We start from the raw sequence: 11,087 nt of genomic DNA on the forward strand, positions 1-11,087 counted from the left end.
AGTTCTAGCTACTTCATGTGAATAACCTACGTATATCTCTTAATTATCAGCCAATTCCAAATTAATTCGTATAATAAAATCTTAATTAAATAAACAAGTTGTTCGTGATCAGTAGTTCAAACCTATATAGCATAAATGCATGAATATCCTTTTTTGCTATATTCGAGAAGATACCAAGCATAATAGTACGTATAATATATATTTTCAAAATTATAATTTTTTTGGCAATACATATTTTTAAAACTGCTAAGGAATAATTCTTACTTAACCTTTGCTATAGTGGAAGATTAGGGATATAGTTACTAAAAGTCAGCTTCACAATAATCATAATAGAAAGTCAATTCTCAGCAAAGGGGTGGGGGTACCTTTTCTCGAACTTGGATTTTGAGGAACTCACCTCAAATCAAGGATTATTGACCAAATAAGGCTATTTATGATTGCTTAGATATTTTTTCAGTACTATTTTATCGAGTTTTCTTCAAATCTTAATCATTAGTTTCTAATTAATTAGGTGGTGGAGATTTTGACATAACAACATTTTTCACTTCATTTTTTTTAATTATATTTATCATCTTATTATTTGCCACAATTATATATAAAAAGTGATAGATATTGTAAATAATAAAGTGATAAAATGCTGATACATATAGCAAATCTTTATCTGTTCCTTAAAATCATTGGCAACAACTATGCTTTGATCCACTAATTAGTTTTAGGAATATATATTTTTTGTCCTTCTTTCTTTCCTTCTAAGGTACTCATTAATTTGATGGACTTGGCCAGATGACTGCCGACTGTTTCCTTAGGCCATGCCAGCGCTAGATGGGTGTTAGCGGCCAAGGTGCCTGGCAAATGAGTTTTTTTTTTTTTTTAATACATTTATCCAATTGGATGCAATATGGATAATCAAAGGAGGATGAGGATCCCTATAATTAGATGATCGGATAGTTTCACAAAGAGGCCAGGGTTGTAGAGTTTACTTATTCGATTTGAACACATGCATGTAAGTTACGCTTACACATTTGGATTGTACCCTTTTCTAGAGACAGTTCGAATTGCCAGTAATTTAAACAGTCGATTTACAACGTTTGTTCTTACCTTGTTTTTTGTTTTTGTCATGTGTTCTATACTAGTCTACATAACTAAAAACAATAATGTTATCCATCAGGATCAGTTTGACATAACTGTAGATATATCTTAGACAACAATACAGCTGAAATCCAAGAACAATCAGTAGCATTGCATATATGAAGAATAAATTATCATAATTAAATTCTTATCGACAGGATCGCGCACGAAGTTTCCTAGTTACTTCACATGAAATGCATCCGGCCACTTGCCTTATCATGGTCACATTGCATGCAGTGTTTTCTGGTGCTTCGATCCAAAAAAACCTAAATGTAAAGGTGGCTGAGTCGTACGTTTTTTTTGGTCTCGTATAGTGCAGTGTGTTTTTCAACACGGTGATCGAACTTTCCCAATTGCTTTGAGTTTACGATTGTCTGTCTAATCCTCATGATCAGTGCGTCCAAGAAACAAAACAGGCTTTTGTCTTATCGAGCGTTTTTGTTTGAATTTCACTTGGTTTTACTATATATCACTACTGTTTAATTTCCTATTGCATACAAGTCCTAAGTCCTAAGTCCTAAGGCCACTATATTCTCATCCTTCTAGTCAAAGATACCAGACTTTGATTCTTAACTTTTCCTTTGGATAATTTCGTGGGAACTACGATCAATTTTTCCTGCCTTATGAGGTCAATCTAACGTGTGCATGTTGAGAGGCTCTTCATTGGTGGATTTTATATAGCCACCACTAATTTCAAAAGTTTAATATATATATATATATATATGGTCAATAGTCAATTAATTTCTCAATTAGAAATGGTTACATCACATACCTAAGTCCAATAATCAATTATAAATTAAGATGATTTTGCCCGGTTTACTAAACAACGTGGACAATAAGACACTGTTCATTCATTTTAAATAAAAATAATAATAATGATTGGTAAGAGCATTCCCAATGGAAGAGCCAAATGTTACTTTTATCTAGAATAGCTCTTCAAATGTTCAAAAAACCTCCCACATTGGATGAGCAAAAAATATATGTAAAATAGATATTTGATTATAAGAGCTAAAAAAAAAGTTAAATGTAGCAGCACTTTTTAAGGGAGCTATTTTACTTTTTAGTGTTTCTCTCTCCTGCTTTATCTTTTTCCCAAATCTTTTCCCACATCTTTTTTAGAAATACAGCTAATCGGATGTGGAGACACTTAAAAATGGCTTAGCTAAATTAGATAAAAATGAGTTTTGAAGAGTCATTTTATATAAAAATATGGCTCTTCCATTGGGAATAGTGTTTAGGAAAGTATCAGTATCACTGAAATCTCTTTTAAAATTCCTCGCTAACTCTTCATTAATCCATGAAACTCCCTCCCATCTTTTCTCATTCAATCAACCAGTTTATCTCATTATCAACATTCAACAATCAATTTAATTAATCACATATTAGGGCTATACATTGAGTTAACCGAAATTTGGTACTCTATTTGACTTTGCCCCGATCGATAAACAAATATTTAAGCTCATGCTTCACGTCAGCCCCAAAATTTAAAATATAAGTCGGCTTGAAAATTGTGTAACAAGGCTAGCTAGCTAGCTAACTGGCCAAACTCAACTTATATATATATATATATATATAATTGTTAAGCATGTTTTCAAGCCTATATATACAAAGAAGTTTTGTTTGTGAGCCTACTAACCACTGCAATTAAGTCAAGTTTTACTTTATTTAAGTTTGACTTATTTAATAAACCGAACTTAAAAATAAGACTTGAGCTTGTTAATTTATTTATTACGTAAACGAGTTATTCTAGAACTAATAAGCTTCAAGTGCATGCGCATTTACTAATCAGTCTGATTAAATAAATTCAAAATTAGATTATTGAGAGAAAAATGTTTGAAATAAAAATAATAATTCTGTGTGCCATATATATATGGGTGAGGCGATTGATCTTAATTGTCAACAGTCAAAATAATTGACCAGAACATCTTACCATTGGGATCATCATCAATGATTCAATATAGTTTGATAATTTCAAGTGTAGGGACAAAAAAACTGTCATAGTTTCTGCCTGGGTCATCAACCATTTTTCAAACGATCCTTTGGTTGACTGATGACAATAAACTCATCAATGAATTCGCATGCATGCATGTAGGCCTCGTTTGGTTCGCGAATTGTCTAGTCCATTGGAAAAAGATTAGCTACCACTAGGATTAGCTACCACTGATAATAGATTAGCTAGTCATATTCCTTTGTTTGGTTGTAACGCTGGAATAGACTACCTAATCCTATTCTTTCGTTTGGTACAATGCAATATGTTGGTGAATGGAATTGTATTGTGATCTTATTTCCTAAAATACCCTTATAATATAAATACAATTTATATTATTAAGGACTTTCATTCTTTTTTTTTTTTTTTTTGAAACATAAACAATTTTACTATAATTTTTTTTTTTTTAGTTATGTCATGTATATATAATTTTATATATATATACACGCTTGAACAGGTATGAATAACCTGTGTTCAAGTGTGTGTGTATATATATCAGTGTGATTTTTAATTCAATTATATATATATATATACACTGAGAAAGTATAGAGAAAGAGAGATGGAGAAACAGAATAATAATAAAAAAAAAAAAACCCTAAACAGAATCAAAGAGAAACGATACAGAGAATCAAAAGAAATAAAAAAACAGAAGAAAAATAAAAAAAACTCAGAAACGTTTTGGGTATATATATATACATACACACGCTTGAACAGGTATGAATAACCAGCATGTGTGTATATATATATACGCTTGAACATAGGTTATATATATATATATATAACTGAATTAAAAATAAACCTGAGAAAGTATAGAGAAAGAGGGATGGAGAAATAGAATAAAAAAAAAAATTAATTAATTTTTTTTTTAATTTTTAAAAAAAGCCTAAACAGAATCAAAGAGAAACGATACAGAGAATCAAAAAAAAAAAAAAAAAAAAAAAAAACAACAGAGAAACGTTACAGGAAAAAAAAAATCCAAGAAATAGAGAGAGAATGAAATAACCAAGAAACAAAGAAGAGAAATCGAAGAGAAGAGAGGGGGAGAGAGATCGCTTGCGCAGAGAAGAGAGATCGTTGCTATTTGAGAGATGGAGATCGTTTTGCAGAGTCTCCTTGAGAGACGTGGGTGCTAGAAGGGTGGGATTTTTGTGGGCAATTTACATGATAATTTTAATCCCACAGGAAAGGATTAGCTAAGCCACTCGTTTTTTAGTGACTTAGTTAACCCCGTGTATATAGGATTAGTAATCCCATGGGAATAGCTATTCCCAGGAATAGAGTGTTACCAAACAAAGGACTAGCTATACCTAGTGTTAGTTAGTCCAATCCAAGGGTCTAATCCGCGAACCAAACGAGGCCGTAGTAATTAATTCTGCGTGGTCTATCAATATTTATATTATTTATTACTTGTACAACTTTCAAAATTTATTTTTCAAGTGATTGGGAATAGTTTTTCTTTATCTTACAGACAATTCTTGCAAGACGAAAATGGGTCTATAATATGAACAAAAACGTTAGGCAAAATATGCCGAACTTATAATCTGAGCTCCCCGTACACTACACGGCTGGGCTTGCTGCATATATGTCGTTTTGATTGATCTTACATCATTCCAAAACGTTGTTCAACTTTATTAAATCTTGTCGAAAATTTCATTGTCTAGAGATCGAGAGCGCTAGAAGTTGCATGTCATTTTTCAAGTAGGTAGTGTTAATTAATAATGGCTTGCATCTCTAACGAATCCCTTTTGACTTGGACTTGCGGTGATCATTGACCCTCTTGTTTGTATCGTTTGCAAGGGATAACTACAACCTTAATTAAGATGAAATTCAGATGGAAAAAAAGAAAAGAAGAAAGAAGAAGAAGAAGATATATAGTAATGTTAACAAACGATGAGTTACGTTTGACAAAACTGTTTAGATAGTTCTTTATGTTTGTTGTTCGAAAGAGCGTTTGATTTGACATAAAGATAAAAATAGTAGTGTTGACTATTTTGTATTTTGAGTTATTTATTAATGATTTTGCTTTTATGGCAGCAAGCAAGAGTTTGGACAAAAAAACGTCATTGCCAAACGGAATCGTAAAACATAATCTTGGGCAGATAAGAAACCTTTTGATCTTTTTCTTGGATAATTGAGCAGCTTTAGCCATGTCTCTCTCCAAATGTCAAAGTGTAGGTTTTTTTTTCCTAAGAAAATGTCAGTGTAGGTTAAAAACCCAAAGATATCTAGCTACTCTGTTAAGATATTTGATATATATCAAGGTTTTGGTTGAAATATGGATAGACTATAACTTAAAACTCCATTCAATGACGATCTTGAAGGAGTCAAATCTTGACTATCCTCCTTCATTTAGGCTTTGTTTGGTAAAAGGGATGGGATTGGCCCAAACACTATTTATCACCATTTCTCAAAAAAATTAACATCAAAACATTCTAACTTTTTTACTTTTTATATTAAATCATTCACTTTTTATTATTATTCAAATTAAAAAATCACTACAAAATAAAACTTTTTCACACCAATTTTTTTTTTTTTTTTTTTTTAACCAAACATTCTTACTTTTTTTTACATCAATCTACATCAACTACAATGTCTAGGCCAACCCATTTGCCAAACACCACCTTAATGGATTCTTTAGCCATTTCTCTCTCCAAATCTCAAAGTGACGTCTCTCTCTTTGTTCTTCTGGTTTGGAAGTTTTACCATTATTCAACTTGCACGAGGGAAGAGGGCATTAGACTATATGCTCAATTTTGATTGTACGTAATCTCCTCCTACTCTTAGATTTTTTTAAGTAATCAAATTGATTTTATATTATTTCCGCTAATTATATTTGTATTATCTTCATCTATCTCAATTTTCTTATAAATAGTAGCTTTTGTATTAAAAATATTATCAAGAATAAGAGTAGAGTGTAGCCTTTTTAAGCTCTTTCTAATGACAAATGTAAGTTTCTAACACTGAACTACTCGTAAATCGTTTTTTTCCCTCTCAGACAAGCAGCTCTTTTTGTTGTTTCAATTATTTATTGGGCTGATCGAGATCTATTTGCTTTTTGTGTGTCTGTTCTTTTGGTTAATTTGCCAATTTAATCAGCGGCATGATGAATATATAACAAAAATGTTGTGAAATTGTTGGGATGCATCATTACATTTAGCGGCACCCAATAAAGCCTTGGTTTTTTTTTTTTTTTTTTTTTTGAAAAACACTGAAAGCCTTGTTCTTGATGGAACATGATCATTTCCGGTTCAAATGAATTGGTGAATATGTATTTTTGTCTTTTCACTTTTTAAGGGGACAAAAATATCCCTAAACTATAACTAACTGAATATTATCCTGTTCAAATGAAATGAAAATAATGCTACAAGTCCCTCTTTTGTCCCTCCAACAATAATATGGTTCTTAAAATCACTATTAAGCTTGTGATTGATCATTATTAGATTTTGATCAAATGTTGGTGACCGGATTCTAATTTGTTGTTGATGAATCAAAGCCTTCGTGGTTGTAATATACCCTTGAATTCTATTTATTTAAGCCCGCAATGTTGGTGACCGGATTTGTTGGAATTGAACCAGGGAGAGGCTTTCTTGCTGGATATTTTGGCTTTCTAATGAAGTTCTCCTCAGGAAGAATAAAAAGGCCCAAGTGGCTTATGTTTGGCCCATATGGCTCATCTTTCGGCCTAATTGTTTGATCTTTGTTAACTTTGTTTAATAATCAAGCCCATTTAATATCCATACTTAGCCCTATTTTCGATCCATCATTGCCAAGTTGGCCCTAATATTTGGCCTATTGTAACCCATCTTCAGCCACCACTGTTGGCCGCCACCATTTCTACCGTCGTCGCCGACCACCACCAATTTCAATAATTTTCCATTTTCCAACCACAGTCACCGACTTCCACCATTTTTAGGCCACTGCAACTAGCAAAAAAAAAAAAGATGTCACACCCTTCTTTTCAAACTCAAGCTACTCAAATCTAATTGTAATTCATTTTAAATTTGATTGTAATCTCTTACATTTTAAGTAATCAGTATTCAAATCTCATTTGATATTATCTCTACCTATCATATTCACATCCCCTAATTCTCATATAAATAAAAGTCATTTGTATTAAAAATATTATCAATAATCAAAGTAAGATATAGCCATTTTGAGCTATTTCATAATGGTAGATGATGTAATTCTCTAAATAAAGATTAACAAAGATGGGTTATGTACCGGTCAACCTTTATTGCATTCTTCTAATATTGAACCTGTTTGACTTTAGCTTAGAACATTTACATTTGACTTAGCAAATGTTGAGCTAAAAGATCACTTTTTTTTAATTTTTTTATTTTAGCTGTCAATTTTTTTAAAGCACTTACATCAGACTCAACATTTTAGCTAAATTTGATGAACACTCTAACAGTTTAGCAAATTTTTACCCACCGCACTCTTTACCCCGTGACAAGGACAAAAAAAAATACTAACCTACATGTGAGGGAGAGTGTTGAGAAATAACCTCACATTACTTGTGGACAAAATCTTGGGCATGTTTGTAAGGAGTGGATAACCCTCTTTTATTGAACTAGTTTTATGAGATGAGTTAGGTCCACAAATTTCTTCATGGTATCATAGCCTACCACAAGACGAATATGACCACACTACTTGCTCCGTGACAAAGACTCAGAAAAATATTGGCCTGCACGTGAGGGAAGGTGTTGAGAAATATTATCACATTGCCTGTAGACAAGATCTTGAGCATATTTATAAGGAACGAGTAAGAGTAACCCTCTTTTATTGAACTAATTTTATGAAATGAGTTATACCCACTAATTTTGTAAGTTAAATATAAGTCTTTTTAAGAATTTTTTACCATAGGGGCTAACCGTTATTTTGTTTAGTCCGATGTGTGGGTGCTTTTAAAACGTAGCGTTTTTGGTTTTCTTGAGGCTAATTCCTTCATTTTAGAAAACAATCCTACCCTTCTTCAATTTATCCCCACAAAACTAGTTTGTATTTCCATTAACTCCCCATTTCTCCCCCATATTTCGCATCCAAACGTACCAAGCCCAGTGCCCACAGACTAATCCAAACCTTCTCTCCTCTCACAACCTACCAATGCTCCAAAATCTGTCATCCCACTTCTCTACATTCCCTTCTTCATTCGCCCATTATTCCTCACAAAATTACAGTCTTCTCCAGCCATGGCCTCTTCAGAAGAGACTCACGACCCGAATATCTTGCATATCGACCCGACCCAAGAGGAAAACGGCCTCCAAGAGCGAGAGGTCGGAGGCTGAAGAGCTGGTCCGGGTGCTGATGAGGAATATGAGTGGGAAAGAGCCACCGTTGAGGACTCTGAGTAAGTACGCGAAGGTTGTGAGAACTGAGCACTGTTTTCTTCTGTTTGAGGAGCTTGGCAAGAGTGACAAGTGGCTTCAATGCCTTGAGGTTTGCTTCTATAACTCTTTCCGGAGATTTTTCCCGGCAATTTAAGGTTCTGGTTCTTTCAGATTTGTTTTTTTCTTTTATATTGGTTTTTTATTATGATGTTTCTGTATGGATTACTGGGTTAGGATAGAACTTATTTGTATGATATATTCTAACTGGGGTTTTCTGTTTTCTTTTTTCTTTTTCCTTCTGCATTAAAAATAAAATTAAAAAAGAAAAAAGATGAGAGAAAAGTGCCCAAGTAATGTTCTTAGTTAAAGTTTATGAATTTCGCAGAGCCATTCTATAAAGGATGATTAATGAAACTGTGTGAGTTGTGTATTTGGTCACACTGTATTTTATATACAACAGTTGCACTTAGTGTGTTAACATAATTTCATAGTTCAGAAGTATAACGCCACTGTTTTAATTTCTCTCATTAGACCAACGCTGTATGACTCAGCGAGTTGAGTTCAACTCCAGTGGCTTTCCTTATAACTAGGTTAGCTAGAATTAAGTGAGTTCATGTAAAAAGAAAGCAAACTGAAACCGCGACATATTGGTTAAAGCGTGTTGCCGTTTGATTTTCAATACATATGTTAAAATGTGTTGTTGCTCTACTTACAAATGCCACATTCAGGTGTTCAGATGGATGCAGAAACAACGATGGTACATTGCTGATAATGGTGTTTATTCGAAATTGATATCGGTTATGGGTAAGAAAGGCCAAATCCGGATGGCCATGTGGCTTTTCTCTGAGATGCGTAATAGTGGGTGCCGGGCCGACACTTCTGTATACAATTCACTCATCACAGCCCACCTTCACTCGCGGGACAAAGCAAAGGCTTTGGACAAAGCTCTCATGTACTTTGAAAAGATGAAAGGAATTGAGTGGTGTAATCCCAACATTGTAACATACAACATTCTTTTGAGAGCTTTTGCTCTAGCTCGGAATGTCGAACGTGTTAATGCTTTGTTTAAAGATCTTGATGAGAGCATTATTTCCTCTGATATTTATACCTATAATGGCGTCATGGATGCATATGGGAAAAATGGGATGATTAGAGAAATGGAAGGCGTGCTTTCTCGCATGAAAAGTAATCAGTGTAAGCCTGATTTAATCACTTTTAATTTATTGATTGATTCGTATGGGAAGAAGCAAGAATTTGATAAGATGGAACAAGTGTTTAAGAGCTTATTGCGCTCCAAGGAGAAACCAACACTGCCTACATTTAATTCAATGATAACTAATTATGGGAAGGCGCGACTCAGGGAGAAAGCAGAACATGTTTTCAAAAAGATGAGGGATATGGGATACAGCCCAAGCTTCATCACTTGTGAGAGTCTTATCATGATGTATGGATTTTGTGACTGTGTTTCTAGAGCTAGGGATATATTTGATGGGATGGTTCAATCTGGGAGGGAGGTGAAGGTTTCAACCCTTAATGCCATGCTTGATGTTTACTGTATGAATGGTTTGCCCATGGAAGCTCATATGCTTTTCCAGAGTGCGAAAGGTATAGGTTTAAACCCAAATTCATCAACGTATAAACTTCTTTACAAGGCTTACACTAAAGCCAACATGAAGGAGCTTTTACAGAAGTTGTTGAAGCATATGGACAGAGATGGTATTGTCCCTAATAAGAGGTTCTTCTTGGAGGCTTTGGGAGCTTTTGGGTCTGGACCAGCAAGTACGGACATTACAAGTGCCAAGACTGTTGTCAGCAGTCCACATGATAGTTCAAAAACATAGGTGGGAGAAAGTTGCTAACATGGCTTGTCTATTCTTTTGATCATTCTTCAATTAAGCTGAATTGAAGCAAATTTGTATATCAGAAGGAATGATTGCCAGGTGTGGCACCAGATTACTGGACTTCTGACGTGATTCAGTTTTCCAATAATATGTGGTATGTATTTATTGCTTTTCCTTTCCTTCTTTACCATTGTATTCTTTGATATGCCCTTCCTGACTCATTTACATAATACTTTTTCACTCTGTATTTAGTTTCAAAAACTATTACTTGCCTAACTTTTAATGTTTCATGCTTGAATTGTCTATCTTCTCTTTTGGCCTTTTTTTACGGTTGTAGTCTTATATGTTGATTCTTCCCTTATTATGTAGTGCTTGATTCAATAATTTGGAAGTTGTCAGAGGTGGGAATGATTTGTACAGTCCTAAGACGGGGCAGCCAAAAAAAAGATGGTTCATCTATATGGAGTGCTCAGGATGATTCACATACTCTTTGCGCTATTTCATTATTTAATGTATAGAGCTGGGATATGTGAAAATAAATCTTTCTTATTACTATAGAATTTGGTGGTTTTTGTGGCATTACCATGGTCACTTGCAGAAAAACTCTCCTTTTTCTATTTGGAGCCTGGCCTAATGTTGATTTGTTCATGGAAAATATTCAAATTGGCAAATTGAAGGAGTTATGTTTAGTTTTATGCCCCATTTTTGAATTTTTATATATTGTATAGACTACAACACATTTATCCCCAAGTAAGATATGCAACACCTTTGTTGCACTACACTGCACCCAATGTCATTTGTACC

General features: G+C 33.7%; 1 protein-coding gene across 3 annotated transcripts in view; it reads left to right on the forward strand.

Moving 5' to 3' along the window:
• The first annotated feature begins 8,127 nt into the window (after positions 1-8,127).
• LOC132180581 (pentatricopeptide repeat-containing protein At4g39620, chloroplastic) overlaps positions 8,128-11,087 on the forward strand; it is a 4,146-nt gene continuing 1,186 nt past the window's right edge. The window contains exons 1-4 of one of the 3 annotated variants that reach the window (XM_059593459.1): positions 8,128-8,551; positions 9,171-10,283; positions 10,367-10,437; positions 10,653-10,978. In XM_059593459.1, coding sequence (XP_059449442.1) covers positions 8,219-8,551; positions 9,171-10,283 — 1,446 coding nt within the window. In that variant the 5' untranslated portion in view covers positions 8,128-8,218 and the 3' untranslated portion in view covers positions 10,367-10,437; positions 10,653-10,978. Of the gene's footprint in view, positions 8,552-9,170; positions 10,438-10,652; positions 10,979-11,087 lie in introns of those variants that run through there. The other 2 variants (XM_059593457.1, XM_059593458.1) reach the window with 2 other exon arrangements.

This window comes from Corylus avellana, chromosome ca5, assembly GCF_901000735.1.
Source record: "Corylus avellana chromosome ca5, CavTom2PMs-1.0".
Classification (NCBI taxonomy): domain Eukaryota; kingdom Viridiplantae; phylum Streptophyta; class Magnoliopsida; order Fagales; family Betulaceae; genus Corylus; species Corylus avellana.